Source organism: Scyliorhinus canicula, chromosome 2, assembly GCF_902713615.1.
Source record: "Scyliorhinus canicula chromosome 2, sScyCan1.1, whole genome shotgun sequence".
NCBI classification, from domain to species: Eukaryota; Metazoa; Chordata; class Chondrichthyes; order Carcharhiniformes; family Scyliorhinidae; genus Scyliorhinus; species Scyliorhinus canicula.
In genome coordinates, this window is record NC_052147.1 from 143,785,142 (window position 1) to 143,806,205 (window position 21,064).

Below are 21,064 nucleotides of genomic sequence, written 5' to 3' on the forward strand. Positions count from 1 at the left end.
CAGTGCCAAAGGAGGCCATTTGGCCCATTGAGTCTGCACCAACCTTTTGGAAGGGTACCCTACCTAGGGTCAGGCCCCGAACCTATCCTCTTAACCCAGCAACCCACCTAACCTATCCTTTTTGAACACTAAGGCAATTTAGCAGACTTCCAGGTGTGATCATGGAGTGAATGGTCACATACAGGGCAGCTCCTAAGTCACAGAAAAGAGCTCTTTTTACCCAATACTGGGTGGAATTTTGATGAAAAGACATAGGTGAATGTTGGAGAAGTAATTTCTCCTGGGAGTGGTATGTCTGCTGGTTACCAAACCCAGCAGAAAACAGTGAGAGATTAGGCTGAAAAGTTGGAACAAACTTCTACTGCAGCAAGAACCAGTTTACACATGCAGGCGGGGGAAGGGCTGATGCAAGCTGGAAGTCCCCAGATGGACGAGCTGATGGCTTTTATCAAGGTGGAATTCCATCAACAGAGGAAGGAAATGCGCGAGGATCACGCAAAGGCCATTGAAGCAGCTGTGGCACCCCTGCAGAGTTCTCTGGAACGGGTGGAGAGGTGTTTGCAGGTGCACGGGTCACAGATTTGGGAGATCGCAGGAGTGATCTCGGATCACAGCGATCATGTGGTGGCTCTGGAGGCGGGGGTGGGGCCCTTGGGGCCCTGTGTAAAACGTTGAGGTCAAAGGTGGAGGAGCAGGAGAATACCTTGAGAACGCAGAACCTGCGAATAGTGGATCTGCCTGAAGGAGTGGAAGGTGTGAGTGCCACAAGGTACGTCTCGAAGATGCTGGTGGCAGAAGGGGTGCTGGAAGAGAGAGAGTTTGCTGCGACATGGCAGGGGTGAGAGATGACATGGTCAGGGTAGGAGAAAGGAGCTATCTGGATGGGCTCGGTATAGGGTGGAATTAAGGGGACGGGAGTTAAGTAGGGAAGATGACTGACGGCAGAGGGGATTGGAGGCATAAGCGTACAGTAAGATTGGTAACATGGAACGTCCGGGGACTGAGTGGGCCAGTTTAAAGAGATAGAGATAGAGAAATACAGCACAGAACAGGCCCTTCGGCCCACGATGTTGCGCCGAACTTTTGTCCTAGGTTAATCATAGAATTTTGGACAATTTTTCATGGCCAATCCACCCAACCTGCACATCTTTGGACTGTGGGAGGAAACCGGAGTACCCGGAGGAAACCCACGCAGTCACGGGGAAGATGTGCAGACTCCACACAGACAGTGACCCAAGTCGAAATCGAACTTGGGACCCTGGAGCTGTGAAGCAATTGTGCTATCCACAATGCTACCGTGCTGCCCTTAAGAAGTTAACCTACACTCCATTATTCTACCCTAATCCAAGTACCTATCCAATAGCCGCTTGAAGGTCCCTAACTTTTCCGACTCAACTACTACCACAGGCAGTGCATTCCATGCCCCCACTACTCTCTGGGTAAAGAACCTACCTCTGACATCCCTTCTATATCTTCCACCATTTATCTTAAATTTATGTCCCCTTGTAATGGTGTGTTCCACCTGGGGAAAAGGTCTCTGACTGTCTACTCTATCTATTCCCCTGATCATCTTATAAACCTCTATCAAGTCGCCCCTCATCCTTCTCCGTTCTAATGAGAAAAGGCCTAGCACCCTCAACCTTTCCTCGTATGACCTACTCTCCATTCCAGGCAACATCCTGGTAAATCTCCTTTGCACATTTTCCAAAGCTTCCACATCCTTCCTAAAATGAGGTGACCAGAACTGCACACAGTACTCCAAATGTGGCCTGACCAAGGTTTTGTACAGCTGCATCATCACCTCACGGCTCTTAAATTCAATCCCTCTGCTAATGAACGCTAGCACACCATAGGCCTTCTTCACAGCTCTATCCACTTGAGTGGCAACTTTCAAAGAACTATGAACATAGACCCCAAGATCTCTCTGCTCCTCCACATTGCCAAGAACCCTACCATTAACCCTGTATTCCGCATTCATATTTGTCCTTCCAAAATGGACAACCTCACACTTGTCAGGGTTAAACTCCATCTGCCACTTCTCAGCCCAGCTCTGCATTCTATCTATGTCTCTTTGAAGCCGACAACAGCCCTCCTCACCATCCACAACTCCACCAATCTTCGTATCATCTGCAAATTTACTGACCCACCCTTCAACTCCCTCGTCCAAGTCGTTAATGAAAATCACAAACAGCAGAGGACCCAGAACTGATCCCGCCAAAGATTTTTCATGCCCTCTCTTAGCTCTCCTAATCCCTTTCTTCAGTTCCCTCCTGGCTATCTTGTATCCCTCCAGCGCCCTGTCTGAACCTTGTTTCTTCAGCCTTACATAAGTCTCCTTCTTCCTCTTAACAAGACATTCAACCTCTCTTGTCAACCATGGTTCCCTCACTCGACCATCTCTTCCCTGCCTGACAGGGACATACATATCAAAGACACGCAGTACCTGTTCCTTGAACAAGTTCCACATTTCACTTGTGTCCTTCCCTGACAGCCTATGTTCCCAACTTCTGCACTTCAATTCTTGTCTGACAGCATTGTATTTACCCTTCCTCCAATTATAAACCTTGCCCTGTTGCTCGCACCTATCCCTCTCCATTACTAAAGTGAAAGTCACAGAATTGTGGTCACTACCTCCAAAATGCTCCCCCACTAACAAATCTATCACCTGCCCTGGTTCATTACCAAGTACTAAATCCAATATGGCCTCCCCTCTGGTCGGACAATCTACATACTGTGTTAGAAAAGCTTCCTGGACACACTGCACAAACACTACCCCATCCAAACTATTTGATTTAAAGAGTTTCCACTCAATGTTTGGGAAGTTGAAGTCGCCCATGACTACTACCCTGTGACTTCTGCACCTTTCCAAAATCTGTTTCCCAATCTGTTCCTCCACATCTCTGCTGCTATTGGGGGGCCTATAGAAAACTCCCAACAAGGTGACTGCTCCTTTCCTATTTCTAACTTCAACCCATATTACCTCAGTAGGCAGATCCCCCTCGAACTGCCTTTCTGCAGCTGTTATACTATCTCTAATTAACAATGCCACCCCCCCACCTCTTTTACCATCCTCCCTAATCTTGTTGAAACATCTATAACCAGGGACCTCCAACAACCATTTCTGCCCCTCTTCTATCCAAGTTTCCGTGATGGCCACCACATCGTAGTCCCAAGTACAGATCCATGCCTTAAGTTCACCCACCTTATTCCTATAAAGGTCACGGGTGTTCGCACATCTCTGGAGCCTGAAATTGGGGATGGTCTTTCTGCAGGAGATGCACCTCCATGTGAAGGCCCAGATTAGATTAAGGAAGGGGTGGGTCAGGCAGGTTTTTCACTCGGGGTTTGATTTGAAATTGAGGGTAGTGGCAATTTTAATGAGCAAAAAAATGGGATTTGTGAGTGTGAAGGAGGTGAGGGATATATGTGATTGTGAGTGGGGTACTGGGAGGTGGACCGGTAGTGTTGGTAAATGTGTTTGCCCCAAATTGGAATGATATGGCAGTTTGTGGACAAGCTGGAATTTCCCCAGGTGGAGGAAACAAAGAGGCAGGCGTTGGAGGAGTATCTGGGACTGAGGGAGGTGCTGAATAGTATTGGGGTATGAAGCCGGGGAAGGCCCCTGGGCCGGATTGGTACCCGGCATAATTTTATAAGGAATTCGCAACAGACCTGGCACCACATCTGTTGAGGGGGTTTAATGAAGCACTGGAGAAGGGGGAGTTGCCGAAGACGATGACGCAGGCAGTAATCACACTAATCCCCAAAAAATGGAAGGATCTGGTAGAATGTGGGATAGACCCATATCACTATTGAACATGGATGTGAAAGTGTGACGAAGTTGTTGATGGGGAGGATAGGACTGTGTCTCGGGGGTGTTTGCAGAAAATCAGACTTACTTTGTGAAGGGCAGGCAGCTCGCGAGTAATGTAATGACAGCAGTTAAATGCGGTGATGAATCCATCGGGGTCTCTGGTACCGGGGAAGTGGTGGTGTCCATGGACGCGGAGAAGGCATATGATCGGGTGGAATGGTGGGACTTATTCGAAGGTTTGTGTTTGGGCCGAGATTTGTGGCATGGGTGCGGTTGCTGTATGTGGCGCCAAGAGCGAGGGTGAAGACAAATGATATGAGCTCACGAAGCTTTGACTTACACAGGTGTACGAGGCGGGGTGCCCACTGTACCCGCTGCTGTTTGCACTTGCCATAGAGCCGTTGGCGATGGCTCTCGTGGGGGAGGGGGGGTGGTGTCGGTGGAGTGGCCTGGGATTGTGAGGGGACAGAGGGAATATCGGGTGTCGCTCTATGCTGATGACCTCTTGCTGTATGTATTCAGATCCGTTGGAGAGTATGGGAAGGATTATGGGCCTGCTGGGGAGGTTTGGAGGGTTCTCGTGATACAAACTGAATAAAGGGAAAAGTGAGGTATTCCTGGTGAATGAGCTGGCACAGTGGGTTAATTTAGGGGGGATGCCATTTACGGTAGCGAGGGATAGGTTTAGATATTTGGGGATTCGGGTAGCGCAGGAATGGACGGGGCTCCATAAGTGGAACGTAACAAAGCTGATGGAGGCGGCCAGGAAGGATCTTGGGAGGTGGGATAGAAGTGATGAAAATTAATATTCTGCCGAGGTTCTAGTTTATCTTTCAGGCTCTCCCGATCTTTATACCAAAGGCCTTTTTCGGAAAGTGGACACGATCATCTCGGACTGTGTATGGGCGGGGAAGGTGCTGCGGGTTGGGAGGACCCTGCTACAGAGGCAGCGGGGGGGGGGTTTGGTGTTGCCGAACTTGCTTCATTATTATTGGGCAGCAAATGTGGACATGGTGCGGCAGTGATGGGAAAAGAGAAGGGGTAGAGTGGGTTCGGATGGAGGGGGAATCTTGTAAGAGGTCTAGTTTGAGGGCTATGGTGACGGTTGCATTGCCAATGGCTCTGAGTAGGTATTCAGGGAGCCCGGTGGTGCAGTACACGGTGAAGATATGTAATCAGCTGAGGAGGCATTTTAGGATGGAAGGGATGTCGGTGCTAACGTCGCTGTGCGAGAATCATTGGTTTGAGACTGGGGAGATTGGTAGTGTATACAGGAGGTGGAGGGAAGTGGGGCTGGTCAAGGTGAGGGATCTGTATTTGGAGGAAGAGTTTGCCAGTCTGGAGGAGCTATGGGAGAGGGTAGAGCTGCCGAGTGGTAGTGAGTTCAGATATCTGCAGGTTGGGGACTTTGCGCGAAAGGTCAGGAGGGGGTTCCCTAGGTTGCCGGGATACACACTGCTGGAGCAACTGCTGCTTCCGGATGTGGAAGGGGAGGGAAGAATTGGGGATATATATAAGTGGCTGCGGAGCAAGGAGGTGAGCGGGTGGTGAAGATCAAGGAGAACTGGGAAGCGGAGTTGGGAGGGGAGATCAATTGGGGAGCATGGAGTGAGGCCCTGCGAAGGGTAAACTGGACTTCCTCTTAAGCAAGGATGAGCCTGATACAGTTTAAGGTGGTGAACAGGGTGCATATGACTTGGGCGAGAATGAGTGGTTTCTTTCAGGGGGTAGCAGTTGAGTGTGAGATGTGTGGGTGGGGACCAGCGAATCAAGCGCACATGTTTTGGAGTTTCAAAAAATTGGGAAGATTCTGGGCGGGAGTGTTTGCCGTCTTAGCCAGGGTAGTGCATGAGGAGGTGGACCCGAACCTTTTGGTGGCGATATTTGGGGTTTCAGAAAAGCCGGAGCTCATGGACAGGAGGACGGCCGATGTCGTGGCCTTTGCCTCTCTGATTGCATGGCGGCGAATTTTGCTGGAGTGGTGGTCGGCATCGCAACCAGGGGTAGCTGCATGGTTGGGTGACCTGTACGATTTCCTGCAGTTGGAAAAGATAAAGTATGAGTTAAGGTTATCTGAGGGGGGATTTGAGAAAAGGTGGAGGATGTTTGTGACCGTGTTTGAGGAGCTGTGTGTGATGGGGTTGGGGGGGGGGGGGGGGGGGGGGGGGTTTATTTACTGTAACCTGCTTTGATACATGTTTGTAATAAAATACATTTTTAAAATAGAAGCAATTTACCATGGCCAATCCACTTAACCTGCACATCTTTGGACTGTGGGAGGAAACTGGAGCACCCAGAGGCAACCCACGCAGACACTGGGAGAAAGTGCAAACTTCACACAGTCACCAAATGTCAGAATCAAACCCAGTCCCTGGCGCTGTGAGTTACCTGTGTTAACCACTATGCCACTGTGAAAGGAAGATACTTAGTCAAAGTACAAACGTTACTGTTCCCACAGTATTATCGGGTAGACAAAGCAAATTTCTCTACTCTCCCTTTTCGAAGGACAGGGATCTGTACTAAGGTAAAATTTTACAGGCAGCAACCATCCTCTGGTACCTCTCCTAAGTGTTTTTACTATTTTTCGCCTTGAAGTCCTAAATTGTGAATGTCAGCGGGCTATTTTTAAATAAATTTAGAGTACCCAATTATCAGGTTTGAGGGGCTGCAGGGACCTAGGTTCGTAACATGGCACTGAAAGGCATAATAAAATACCACAGCGTGATGTCCCTTGTTAGTGCTCCTTATTCCCTTCTCTTCTTTCATTCCTCTTCCCCATCAGTGTATTATCTTTTAAAAAGTTAACCAATTTTTGCAAAGGGCAAATATTTAATTTTGATGATTTACTTTCTGAAAGCAAACTTTTTTTTAAATTTCGAGTAACCAATTATTTTCTTCCAATTAAGGGGCAATTTAGCATGGCCAATCCACATAAGCTGCACATCTTTGGGTTGTGGGGGGGGTGAAACCCACACAAACATGGGGAGACTGTGCAAACTCCACACGGACAGTGAACCAGAGCCAGGATCAAACCTGGGACCTCGGTGCCATGAGGCAGCAATGCTAACCACTGTGCCACAGGGCTGCCCTCCACCGTGTGCCCTGTCAATGGGCTATTTGACCAGCAAGAACGTACAGCTTTAGAGCTGGAAGCTTCTGGAGTGTGAAAATGCACAAATAGATTTGCAAGCAGTGTTCATAGTTGTAATGGGTCATAAGATACGACACAATGGTCTGGCTATTGGGCATTGCTTATTCGTCTGTACATTCCAAGGTTTCTGGGCTGTTGAAGGCAATTACCCTTCTGATCCGGATTGTTGTTAATTATCTTCTGTCTCTATCAATTGGGTAGTTTTCTGTCTTGAAAGATCCTCATGGTGCTTTCTTTCCCCACAGGAATGAAATGGAGAGACAGTTCCTAGAGCTGCTACAGTTTAACATTAATGTTCCTTCTAGTGTTTACGCCAAATATTACTTTGATCTGCGCTCTCTGGCAGGTGACAACAATATGAATTTCCCCTTGGAGCCACTCAGCAAAGAGCGAGCACAGAAACTAGAGGTAATGACTGTTCGAAAGAATAAACAAACTTGTATTTATACAGCACCTTTCGCAACTTTTGTTCCAAAGTGTTTTATATTCAATTAAATACTTCAGAAGTATACAGTATTATTGTTGAAATGTAGAGCAATGTAGCACCCAATTTGTACACAGCAAGATCCCACAAACTGCCCGGAGGTAAATTATTGGATAATTAGGTTTTTTTGTGGTCCTGCTGAGTATTACGTGTACACTGGAACAACCCAAATGCTCTTTGTAAATTACCGTGGCATTGGTTACATCCACGTGAGAAGGCTGACACAGATCTGATTTAAAATTTCATCCAAAAGACAGCTGTTGCCCAGTGCCGCACGGATGTGCTGGACAGCAAACGTGCTCATGTCCCTAAACACGTGAGTTGCCTGCTCAGCAGAGTGCTCCTAGTGTTCACTAATGCAAAGACAGCCCAACTGGAAGTTGCCACAGTGTCCTACAGGATATATAATGGAAGTGTGCAGGTAACTTGGGCTGGTCGTAAATGAAGTTGCACTTAAGAGTCAAAGATGTTTGACAGCACAGAAAGGGGTCCATCGTGTCCGTACCTATTTACTCTGATCCTATTTTCCAGCACTTTGCCCATAACCTTGTACACAATGGTATTTCAAGTATGTGAGGGTTCCCATCTCTACCACCCTTTAAGACTCCCACCACCCTTTGATGAAAAAGTTTTTCCCGGGGCAGCACGATGGCGCAGTGGTTAGCACTGGAACTATGGCGTGATGACCCAGGATCAAATCCTGGCCCTGGGTCACTGTCCGTGTGAAGTTTGCACCTTCTCCCCATGTCTGCATGGGTTTTGCCCCCACAACCCAAAGATGTGCCGGTTGGTGGATTGGCCACGCTAAATTGCCCCTTAATTCGGAAAAAAATTATAATTGGGTACTGTTTTTTAAAAAAAAAAATTTAAGGAAAAAAAAGTTTTTGCTCGTATCTCCTATCAACCCCCCGTCCATTACCTTAAATCTATGCCCCCTGATTATTGAACCCTCCGCTAAGGGGTCATACCTTATATCTTGGAGGTGATGGTTGGTGAGCAATATGCCCAGTCCTCTACTAATTCAGTGATTTTCAAAATTCACCAAATGCACTTGTCGTCTTAATTAATAACACACTCCTGGTGACTGCTGTGCTCTCCTGCCAGGTCTCTCACTTTGCACTCTCTCTATCCTAACTTGCTCCAAGCCCCACTCAGCTGGCTAATTCTGTCTGTAGACTTGATCAACCCTCCAAAGTAAAATGACGCCATCCTTGCAGAATAACGTTTTGTTTTAAAATGTTCAGTGCAGATTGTCCACATACTCTACATAGGTTTCTGTTGGTGCATCAGGGCAGTCAGTACATTGTACGTACATTGGAAATGTCATGCATTTTGGGATAAGAATAATTAGGTCCATTAGGCTTGGATGTGTCAACAGGCCACTAAGGATGTTTTGTGGTCTGTAGGACCTGGGCCCTTGTCTTTCTTATTGTTAGTCGTGTGCAATGTGAGAAATAACATATTAGTAAGGAAATCAGGGGCTGGTTTAGCTCACTCAGCTAAATCGCTGGCTGTTAAGGCAGACCAAGCAGGCCAGCAGCACGGTTTCGATTCCCGTACCAGCCTCCCCGAACAGGCGCCGGAATGTGGCGACTAGGGGCTTTTCACAGTAACTTCATTGAAGCCTACTTGTGACAATAAGCGATTTTCATTTCATTTTCATTTCAAATGAAAACATTAGTAAATACAGTTAACCTCGGGCACTCCAATTGGAAAACAAATCAGAGTAAAAGGTGGTCCACTTGGAATATTAAAGTGATGACTGTGTAAACAGGGTTTCCTCTGGTGGGGGAAGTCCAGAGCATGGGGACACAACTTTAAACTAAGGACTGGGCCATTTGGGGTGATATCAGGAAGCACTTCTCACACAAAAGAGAATTGAAATCCAGAACTCTTTCCCCCCCCCCCCCCCCAAAAGCTGGCTGATCTGGGGGAAAAGGAGAATTAAAAATCTCAAAACTGATTGGGTAGGGCAATTAACAGTTACAGAAAAAAGATGACTGAATTATGTGAAGATACAGATCAGCCATGATCTAGCTGAACATGGTAGATTAGGTTTGAAGGGCTGCAGGGACCCAGGTTCGTAACATGGCACTGAAAGGCATACTAAAATACCACAGCGTGATATCCCTTGTTAGTGCTCCTTATTCCCTTCTCTTCTTTCATTCCTCTTCCCTCATCAGTATGTTATCTTTTAAAAATGTTAACCAATTTTTGCAAAGGGCGAATATTTAATTTTGATGATGTACTTTCTGAAAGCAAACTTTTTTTTTAAATTTAGAGGACCCAATTATTTTTTTCCAATTAGGGGGCAATTTAGTGTGGCCAATCCACATAAGAACTAGGAGCAGGAGTAGGCCATCTGGCCCCTCGAGCCTGCTCCGCCATTCAATAAGATCATGGCTGATCTTTTTTGGACTCAGCTCCACTTTCTGGCCCGAACACCATAACCCTTAATCCCTTTATTCTTCAAAAAACTATCTATCTCTATCTTAAAAACATTTAATGAAGGAGCCTCAACTGCTTCACTGATCAAGGAAATCCATAGATTCACAACCCTTTGGGTGAAGAAGTTCCTCCTAAGCTCAGTCCTAAATCTACTTCCCCTTATTTTGAGGCTATGCCCCCTAGTTCTGCTTTCACCTGCCAGTGGAAACTGCACATCTTTGGGTTGTGAGGGTGAAACCCACACAGACAATGGTAGAACGTGCTAACTCCACACAGCCAGTGACGCAAGCCGGGAATCGAACCTGGGACCCTGGTGCTATGAAGCAACAGTGCTAACCACTGTGCTACCGTGCCGCCATAAATGCACCAATGAGCAAAAAATCATTCCTATGGCAGGGTCTGTGGCTATATTAGCTGCCTGCCCTCTTGGGTCACGGACATTGCATAGTATGGGGAGATATGGAGAAAGAACTGGGTCTTAAAAGTGTACCTGGAGGCAGTTGCGCCAGCACTTTAGGTTGTGGGCGGGGTCAAGGGAAATGCCGATTCGAGGGAATCATTGATTTGAACCAGAGAGGTGGGATGGAAATTTTCTGAGATGGGTGGAGAGGGGAGTTAGGGCATTAAAGAATTTGTGTCTGGGAGGCCGGTTTGCGAAGTTGGAGGATCTGGGGGAGAAAGATGGGTTGGGGCAGGGGGAGATGTTTAGGTATATGCAGGTCCAAAATTTTGCCAGGAAGGGGGTACAGAGCTTTCCGATTGCACCGGCCCCCACACTGTTGGAAGAGATATTGACGGCGGAGGAGGATTGGAGAAAGGGGTGGTGTCAGCGATTTATGGGGTGATTCTGGGAGAAGATGAGGTATCACTGGATGGGATTACAACAAAGTGAGAGGAAGAGTTGGGGTGAGCATGGAGGAACGGTTGTGGTGCGAGGTGCTACGGAGGGTGAATGTGTCGACTTCATGTGCGAGGTTGGGGCTAATACAGTTGAAGGTGGTGTATAGGCCTCACCATACAAAGGTAAGGATGAGCTGACCTTTTGAGGGGTGGAGGATGTTTGTGACCCTGTGGGGCAGGGGGACCCACAAATCACGTTCATATGTTTTAGTCCTGCCCAAAACTGGAGGGGTATTGGAGGGAGGGCTATAAGGTAATCTCAAGGACAGTGCATGTTAGTCTCGAATCGGTTCCCCTAGAAGCCATATTCGGGGTGTCAGATCGGCCGGGGTTGGAAGCGGGTGCAGAGGCAGATGTCTTCGCCTTCATCTCGCTGATTGCCCGAAGGCGGATACTGTTGGGGTGGAGGTCGGCTTCTGCGCCCTGTGCCTCGGCATTGCTGGAGTTCTTAATGCTTGAGAAAGTAAAGTTCGAGTTGGGGAGGATGGAAGGTTCTTGTTCAACATGCATTTTCACGAATTGGATGACATTAAACATTATTTGGGGGGGGGGGTTGGAATGTATAAATTAATGATTCTTTTTCATCCGTGTTTTGTATTCAAAATGTTGGGAGCTGTTTGAGGGTGGGTGGGATATGGGGATTGTTGGCGAGGGGATTGCCATTGTATTTGTTGTTAATTATTTGTTGTAAATATGCTTAAAATGTGAAAAAGGAGAATAAAAATATTTATTCAAAAAAAATGTAGATTTGTGAAAAGGGAGAACAATAAAGAGGGTAAGAAGAAATAAGAACGAGCACTAATTTTTTTTTTTCTCTTCCACCCCCCCCCCCCCCCCCCCCCCCCCCCCTTTCCAGGCAATCTCCAGGTTGTGTGAGGACAAATACAAAGACATGAGCAAAGCTGCTATTAGGCGATCATTCAGCGCCGGCAATTTGATAGCAATTAGTCGTTCTAATGCCATCCTCTCCTAGGCAGGAGACTTTATCTCATCGGCATGTATTGTACCAGCAGAGAGAGAGTCTTCCAGTTGGGTGACTGAATCCTTCTACAGCTGAATCCCAAGTCGCAGTTCTTGGCACTGAAGAGCACACTTAAAAAGATTAACATTAAAAGTTGTCCGCCTGGCTTCGATGCCTTTTAGGAGAAGGGAGAAAAAATGTTTTGAAACTACAGACACAGCAGTGCGCAACCTGCAGTGTGGAGATTTTAATGCTTACTGTGTAGGCCTGTAACTGAGAAATTCTTCAAGCTTTTATTTTAATTTGTTCTAATTTTGAGAAATAACATCCAAAACAAATTGAAATCATGTCGAGTGGACTGTGCAGGTAGGTTGGGACTGGCAGCCAGTGGGAGAATAAACGGCGTCAGAATAGGGGCGAATTACTGACCATATGCGCTGTGCGAGTTTAACAAATATAAAAGCTCTCCATGTGTAAAGAGTTCTTTTAGCTGTGGGATTGACTTAACCTGCATGTATTCATAGATAATTCTGTGATGCAGGTGTTTTAAGCTGAAGTTGATATCCATCTGTTCCCTAATCCATCCCAGTAAATATTCTTTTCCGCCTCATTGTTTGCACATTATCTACATCGTTTCCCAGTAAGTTGGGCAGGTATAAGACGACAACCTGTATTTCGTTAGCACCTTTTAAAGTGGTAAAACGTCTCAATGCTTCACTGAAGCATTTTCAAACTAAACCATCCGGTAACCAAAAGGCTTGGCAAAAGAGTTTGGAGAGTTGACAGGAGGGTAGATGAGTGGAAAGGTTAGGGTTGAAATTCCAGAGCTTGGGATCTGCGCAACTGAATTATGATGTATACCAACACATGCGCGTCTCAGTTGCAAGCTAGCATTCCCAACACCATCAGTCTGTCTGAAAGCAAAGCATCGAAGATGCTGGAAATCTGAAATAAAAGCTAAAAATACACAAAACACTCAGCCGGCCAAGCAGCATCTGTGGAGAGGAAAACCAAATTAACGTTTCAGGGCAAAAGCGTTACATTCATGTGTTCATCAGTTCAGATTTACCATATCGAAGATACCAGTATTACCTCAGATATAGGGCTCTAACTAGATAATAAGCCTGAAATAAAACTGTACTGCCAGTCTGCAGTGCAATAGCACGGGTCCCAAAGAAACTATTGGGTTTTAAACTGCAGTATTTTTAATTTTTGAAATAAAGTTTTTGTTCTAGGTGATCGGAGTAAGATATGTAGGGGGGGGGGGGGGGGGGGGGGATGTGAACCTGAAGGCATTATGAGCCTGGAGTCCAGAGGGTTGTCTGGCTCACTCACCTGTTGTAAGTATCCACTCCAGCGTCCTGACTCCACTTAGGGGCCTGTAAGTCATCAAATTGTACTCTTCATTTGTAACACTGCCTCATTCTTTTGGCCGATACATGATCCTAATCACAGGATGTGACTGCTTGTAAGCAAACTATGTAGGATTTTACAGGACAGAGACAGGTCATTTGTTGACCCAACAGATCTGTGCCATTGTTTATCCATCCATTCACCCTGCTTCATTTCACCTGAACGACATATCCTTCATTCCTTTCTCCCTCATGTATATATCTAATTCCCCTTTTTGCATCAATGCTAGTCATCCTATACAGAGGTGTAAGGGGTTTCTACATTCTACCTCCCCTTTTGGATGAAAAATGTTCCCCTCAATTCCATATTGAATCTGTTAGTTGCTACGTTGGCCCCCAGTTACCGACTCCCCCATACATCAAAGTCTTTTATAATCTTAAGGAAACTGTCAATTTCTGTTTCTACTGAAAACTCTTTATGACAGTTTACTATAGAAACATGACCTCTTTCAGACTCTTTGTGTGTAGTCCCACAATTGGTCCAGACCCGACACATGGAAGAAGTAAACCTCTACGGCTACTGTAAAATGTCTGTCTCATTTCGCCAAGCAGAGCCAATTTGTAACTCTGCTTACAATTATTGTTTGTCCTCTCAAATACAAGTGCTTTTGTTTATTTTCATTTTGTTCCATCGCTGTGCATGTGAATTTCATACTTTTTTCAACCAGTGAAATGGACAGCATCTGGGGTTTCTCCCAGATGGGGCATGAGGTAATTGCAGTTTTTCAGCAGTGATCAGGCAAGTACAGGCAGATTCATAGAACAAACTTGTCAAAATATAGGTTTTAAAATTAAAAATCTCTGAATCCCTTTTAACCAAAAAAACAAATTTAAGTTTGTTCATCAGAAACCAGAGAGGCCCTGGTAATAAACTGTTGAAAATAGGCTTGAGTTTTATTAATGATAATAATATTTATCAGTGTCACGAGTAGGCTTACATTAATACTGCAATGAAGTTACTGTGAAAAGCCCCCACATTCCGGCGCCTGTTTGGGTACACTGAGGGAGAATTCAGAATGTCCAATTCACCTAACCACATCTTTCGGGACTTGTGGGAGGAAACCGAAGCACCCGACGGAAACCCACGTAGACACTGGGAGAACGTGTGGACTCCACACAGACAGTAACCCAAGCAGAAATCCAACCTGGGACCTTGGTGCTGTGAATCAACAGTGCTAACCACTGCTAAGGTACTGCCCTTTATTGCTGGCTTTTTCACTATTCCTCCCCCTTCACCCCAATTTGCCCAGGTTAGCTCACAGTGCATAGGCTTTATGGTGAGTAAGACGCCGAAAACAGCAACAGCAGGTAATGAGACAGACCAAATAACAGGCAAAATCCTTTCTTCCTTCGGCCTAGTGAGACGAAGACCGATTTGATATGCTTTCTATCTTTAAACGAAACAGGAAATCTTATTAAAGTGTATAAATTTCCAGGAAGACATTTCAATCTTCATTGTTCCTTTAAAATGTGAGAAGGAAGTAGCAAAGATTTGCACGCGCAAACCAGCCAATGTAAAACAGCAAGCAAGTGTGCAGGAGGAAAATGGTACTTTCAATGTGAAGTGTATCTGCCCTGCTAACACCAAGGTGGGAGTAGATTTTCCAGATCACATTTGCCAACTAGGAATGGTGCCCTTTTTTTTTTGTGGATGTACAAATCCAACTGGACATTTCATTTGTGAAGGCAGTGGGGAGGTGAAAGTGGATGCCATTTGGTGAGTTCAAAGAAGCAAAAGGTGGAGTCAGCTGAAATTAATGAAGATTGTTGGTTGTGACGATCTCATTTTCTCCCAGTCTGAATAAAACTGTTGTCCATAGAAAATTCCTTCAACTAATTAAGTCGACATCTTCAAAGATAGCAATTAAACAAAACAATTATGCACAGAATAATGGGAGAATACATTTGTTTACTTCATTGGCTGTGAATAATATACAGCCTGGATATTAGTGCAGCATAGTGTAGCTGAACTGGAGGCCGCACTTTGCAGCCTTGCTGAATCAATGAACATTAGGTTCCCCAAGGTTGACTCAACGTTAGTTTGAAGAACAGGAGTTGCAGGAATACAGTGCTCTTCGGCAAAAACAAGTGCAGATTGCTGTCACTTAAGAATGACCACTTGTGCAAGCTACTGGCTCACACATCTGAGTAGGATATTAACCAAAGTATCAGTCTTTATAGTTGCCCTTTCTCAAGTTCACCACTGAATATCCTTTCTGGCTTGTGGAATAACAATTGCCAATAATTTTGGTTGATGCAGGCAAACTAGGCCGAATTAATACTGAACAACCTTTCTAACTCGAGGGTGATCTTTACTGTGAAGACAGGACTATAGAACTGTAGAATTCCTACTGTGCGGAGGGAGGCTATTTGGCTCATCGAGTCTGCACCGACCCTCTGAAAAGATACCCTACCTTAGGCCCACTCTCCCACCTGCACTCCCCCACCCTATCCCCATAACCCCACCTAACCTGTACATCTCTGAACCCAAAGGGGCAATTTAGGATGGCCAGTCCAACTAATCAGGACTGGGAGGAAACCGGGGCACCCGGAGGAAACCCATGCAGACCCGGGGAGAAAATGCAAACTCCACAGTCACCCAATGCTGGAAGTGAACCCAGGTCTCTGGTGCTGTGAGGTAGCAGTGCTTGCCACCTGAGCTTTCCCACTTAATTCGCAGGAATGGGAGGACCAACTCCCAACAGCTTGAGGTGATATCGGAACAATTGATGATGGGACTTGACATGTTTCTACTGAGTTTGAAGAACAGCCTACGATGAGGCTGCACGCAAAAAGCAAATGTTGAAATTTCAGGAAAATTTCCCCAGCAAAACATCTACTTGTGAGTAACTGAAAATGCCTGACAATTTGACTCACTTTGCCCAATTCAACACCTTTTTGTATATCTAGGTGGAATTTGCAGATTCTGCTATTACATATTTGACTCTGCTTAAATGAAGCCTACATGGACTTGTTCACTGTCACTTGCTTTGTCAGGATCTTCTACGGAGGTTTTCCAGAAGATTGTGGTGACAGCAAAAAAACAACTTGCATTTATACAATGCCTTTAGCATAGTAAAATTTCCCAAGGTATTTCACAGCAGCAATATCAGACAAAATTTGATACGAAACCACCTGAGATATTGGAACAGATGAGAGCAGAGTTTTAAGGGAGCACCTTAAAGGAGGAAGGGCAGGTGGAAAGGCTGAGAACAACTGGAGAAACTAGATTGACGGTGCTTGATGTGTCTGTGCTCGGAGTTTGAACCATGGAAAGGGAATTCGTTTTCCTGTGAATTTCAAGTCTGATTTTGTAACCAGTGAAAAATATGAGCGGGATTTTTACTGCAAATTCCAACCCACCTTGAGATAAATCTTTCTACTGCCCATTCCAAAAAAACTATTAATTCTTCTAATGATTAAAACAGCCAAACTAAAGTTTTGGCTGACACTGAGAATATTTACTTTCTCTGTTCCTTCCACTGTAATAGTGCAAGCTGAATCAACATCTTATTCAGGTTTGACCTTAACAACGTCCTTCCTTCCATGCTGGCTTGGTCAGATCTAGTATGTCATGGCTCTGTTAATGTTCATACCTGTGTCCAAACATAGGACCCCAATGGACAGGAGAGCTAATCCTTTTGTGTCTGCATTGATCCTTGTAAAGTAATAGATTATTTTTGAAACAGTTATATATAAAAGAGGAAGTGAGCAGATTTATTTTTTACTTTTTTTTTAAATTAATTTAGGGTACCCAATTATTTTTTTCCAATTAAGGGGCAATTTAGTATGGCCAATCCACCTATCCTGCACATCTTTTGGGTTGTGGGGGTTAAACCCACGCAGACACGGGGAGAATGTGCAAACTCCTCACGGACAGTGACCCAGAGCCGGGATTCGAACCCGGGTCCTCAGCGCCGTAGGCAGCAATGCTAACCACTGCGCCACCGTGCTGCCCGTGAGCAGATTTATTAACAAACAAATAAAATCTGCACACAATATTCTACTGATAGGATCCGAGGTATATCTTGTTCTCTACCATGTGAATGGTGTACTATGTTTGAACCTGTTATCAGTGAGGTATTTTCTGCTGGCTTCATGAAAGGCCACCATTTTAAACCTTTTTGTATAACGTGGAATGTGTGCATAAATAGAATGGTCGTCATTTTCAGTTTTGTTCAAAATCTTCCTTTTACATCTCCACCCTTCATGAGCAGCAGGTTGGAATGGTGAAGTAAGGCAATCTTATTGGTACCTCCTAGATTTTAAAATTGAATGCAATGTAGTTTTCCCAGATTCCTTCAGGGAAGACTTTCCCAAGAGATCAAATTTTTTTTGTCATGGGCAGTGATTGCCCCTCCAGTGCCTCACCTGACTGCCTGTTCACCACGCTGGAGTCTTAACACTGATTAGTTGCCTGTGGGGATATTGCACATGAGCCCCAATTGTAGTGTCGATCAATGTGCACACCTCGGCCATTTCCAGTACAAGTTACGAGTAGCAAGTGGGGCAGATAGTCCCAGCTGTTCACTCACACAAGGGAGGCTGTGGCTAACTGAAGTGAACCTGTGCAAATAGAATTGTCAACTCTGTACATATTGCTGGAGATGTCATTGCATGACGTCCAGCTGCACCGTCCCCATATTCCTGCCCTTGGTTACCCGGCACGCCTAGCCCATCTCATGGTGCAAAATCTGGACACACCAGTTAGAAAACAAAAACACTCCTTTTTACCTAACGGGATGATTCCTGACTCTTAAGTAAAACAGCATTTTTTCCAATATTTTTATTAGTAATAAGTGTTGAAAGATTTTTTAAAAACTTTTTAATGCCCCCCTTCATTTTCTCTGGGCTTCTAAGAGAACATCCTGGAAGATTGGAAACCCGGAATGAAAAACAACACAGACTAGGAATCTAACCTTGGACCTTCAGGTTTACATTATGGCTCAGATAACACCAAGCATGCCTTTACCTACTAGGAAAATATCTAATGACGATTTGTGTCTTTTCCAATCTTCCGATGCTGATTGTGCTAAAATTTACAAACACGACAAATAGGGTTGCCAACTGTGATTAAATCTCTTCCTGGAGATTTTATCACTTGACTTGCCCCCGAGCTCCAGCAATTAGTCAGCCAACACATCCATCCTTGTGATACACTGCCTTCCTGTGTCAATCGGAAACAAAAAGATTCATTTCCCAATTGGATGATGCTTGGCTGTCAAACTGCCATTTCATTCCTATTATTTAAAATAAATTTCAACTACCAATTCATTTTTTTTCCAATTAAAGGGCAGTTTGGCGTGGCCAATCCACCTACGCTGCACATCTTTGGGTTGTGGGGGTGAAACCCAGGCAAACACGGGGAGAATGTCCAAACTCCACGTGGACAGTGTCCCAGAGCCGGGATGGACCCTGGGACCTCAGCGCCGTGAGGCAACAGGGCTAACCCACTGCGCCACTTTGCTGCCCCTTCATCCTATTTTCAATATTTTTATATCTGTTAAAGTGAAATGTTCAAAGAAATTTTTTTTTTAAGCAATATTTTTTAATGTCTTTCTCCAAGAGCACACGGTAGTGTCCTGGAGATTGAACTTTAATTCCTGGATACTCTAGGCCAACCCTGGAAGGTTGGCAGCAACCTTAATGGCAAAATATAGATTTCTGAACCTTTTTCCTTATGGTACATTTTTAAATGTTTCTTATTTTAACACTTTGAAATCGCAAGTGTGACGTATTGCCTTGTTTTGCTTAGAATAACTTTGCTTTACTTGAAATGCAATGAAAATCTACGGTCTACCTTTGTGACCTTTACACACCTGGTAATGAACCTGCAGAATCTTTGCTTCTTACTGTTTCAATATCACTTTGCCCTGGTCTCAACAACAAATCCCCTCTACTTTCTCACCAAAGTTCCTCCTGTCATTACACCACCTTCACTTCTGTTTCTGATTGAAAGTGTACAACATTTGGCGCCAGTTTGAAAATTTGAACACTCTAATCTGTTTTACTGTTGAATTAACTTTTTGATTTTTCCAAAATCTGAGTGTATTCTGGGTTTTCAGCACCAGTAATTTGAAGCAAAATACTGGACTGCTAGCTTGCTTTACCCACTTACAGCGCTAGTTTACTTATATATTTTTAAACATTTTATGGTTTTATAACAACGAAAGTCACAAGTACAGATATAGCGTAACACACCTCTGCATCTCCCACAGTTCTCGCCTAAGCTAGACCGACATAGTCTAACTCCCTCCCTATCCCCCCTTGCTCCCTAACCCCCCCACCCCCCATATTGAATCTGCTGATGGTTCAATTTTCTCCAACGGCTGCCACCTCCAAACAAACCCTAATGATGAACCACTCGGGGCGAATTTGATTTTCTCAAGCCTGAGAAACCCAACCATGTCACTAACCCATACCCCTGCTTTTTGGCGGCTTCGAGTCCCTCCACGCTAGTCAGATCCGTCTCTGGGCTACCAAGGAGGCAAAGGCCAAAACATCAGCCTCTCTAGCCCCTTGGACTCCCGGGTCTTCCAAAACTCCAAAAATCGACTCGGTGCCACCCCCCTGCTTTAATCAGTATGATTCATTCCTTCATTGAAAGAACTTCAGTCATCAATGTTTCCTTATTGTGTTGGCTAACCACCGCAACGTGAAAACTTTCTAGTTATCCTTTGAACCTAGTTGGTTCAAACCACAGGAAGCTGCTACAATAACTTTTTTTGCTTCACATTTTATATATGCTCCTTAGTTTTATGCTAGTAAACGGGACAGGGAAAAGTCAGATTTTGCATTGGTTCACACATCTGTCCACCTCCAATATGTCAGTGCTGTAAGGCTTAGCTAGATATAACACTAAATATACGGACACCAACTTACTCCCCTTTGAGCCAAAATGCACGGGTCCATTGTCCGAGTATGATCAGCCTTTGGACCCTGCAGTGCACAATAACCATTGTAATACAGATTTTATAAGGACTTTCTGTTTTCATGATCTGGAATGCAGTGCTTGAAAGGCTGGTAGAAACAAATTGGATGAATTGAATGAATGAACATTGCAGGGTTGTGGGGAAATAGCTAGGGAGTCGGACAAATAGTTAGCTTTTTCCAAGGAGCCTTCACAGGCACGATGGGCTGATTAGCCTCCTTGTGTGTTGTGTAAACTCAGAACCAGCCACTAATGTGCACAGGTATTCAGACAATATCTAGGATTTTCGAGTGGTGAAACAAGTCAGGTAAAAGATACATGAAAGTGACGCGGGTAATTTATTTAATTTCCTTTGTTCCTGAGATAAATTGCTGGATCCATTTCCAGATGTCCGTACTAATGGCATGGCTTGAAGTCATTTCTCCCTGCATGTGTGTGTGTGTGTGTGTGTGTGAATGTTCCCGGCCTTTGAAGCCTTCTACCAATGGATGAATGAAATGAAAATCGCTTATTGTCACAAGTAGGCTTCAAATGAAGTTACTGTGAAAAGCCCCCAGTCGCCACGTTCCGGCGCCTGTTCGGGGAGGCTAGTACGGGAATTGAACCCGTGCTGCTGGCCTGCCCTGGTCTGCTTTCAAAGCCAGCGATTTAGCCCTGTGCTAAACCAGGAGAGCTTTTTGGACCAGTGCAGGTGTTGTAACACTGACCTTATTGAGTAAAAGCCGAAATGAAAGGTCACACAAGTGATCACAAATCCACAAACAATAGTACTGGTCAAGAACAAAATGAAAAAAAATGACCAAATCTTGTCACGCGCTGTTAGCATTGCTGGATTTTGTTTCATGGATGTTGTGGGATAGTAACCCTTTCAGTCTTTTCACAAACACATCTCTTAAAAAATGCAAGCGTTCCAACTTAGTCATTGACCTGCTTTACCCATGGTGTAAGAGGGCCGGCTTAGCG

General features: G+C 45.0%; 1 protein-coding gene across 5 annotated transcripts in view; it reads left to right on the top strand.

The window, feature by feature from the left end:
- The window catches only part of ccnyl1 (cyclin Y-like 1), a 125,535-nt gene extending 111,479 nt beyond the window's left edge, over positions 1–14,056 (top strand). For 4 of the 5 annotated variants that reach the window (XM_038787313.1, XM_038787320.1, XM_038787335.1 and 1 more), the window contains 2 exons: positions 7,211–7,373; positions 11,654–14,056. In XM_038787313.1, coding sequence (XP_038643241.1) covers positions 7,211–7,373; positions 11,654–11,770 — 280 coding nt within the window. In that variant the 3' untranslated portion in view covers positions 11,771–14,056. The remainder of the gene's footprint in view (positions 1–7,210; positions 7,374–11,653) is intronic. The other variant, XR_005459075.1, reaches the window with a different exon arrangement.
- Positions 14,057–21,064: the final 7,008 nt, after the last annotated feature.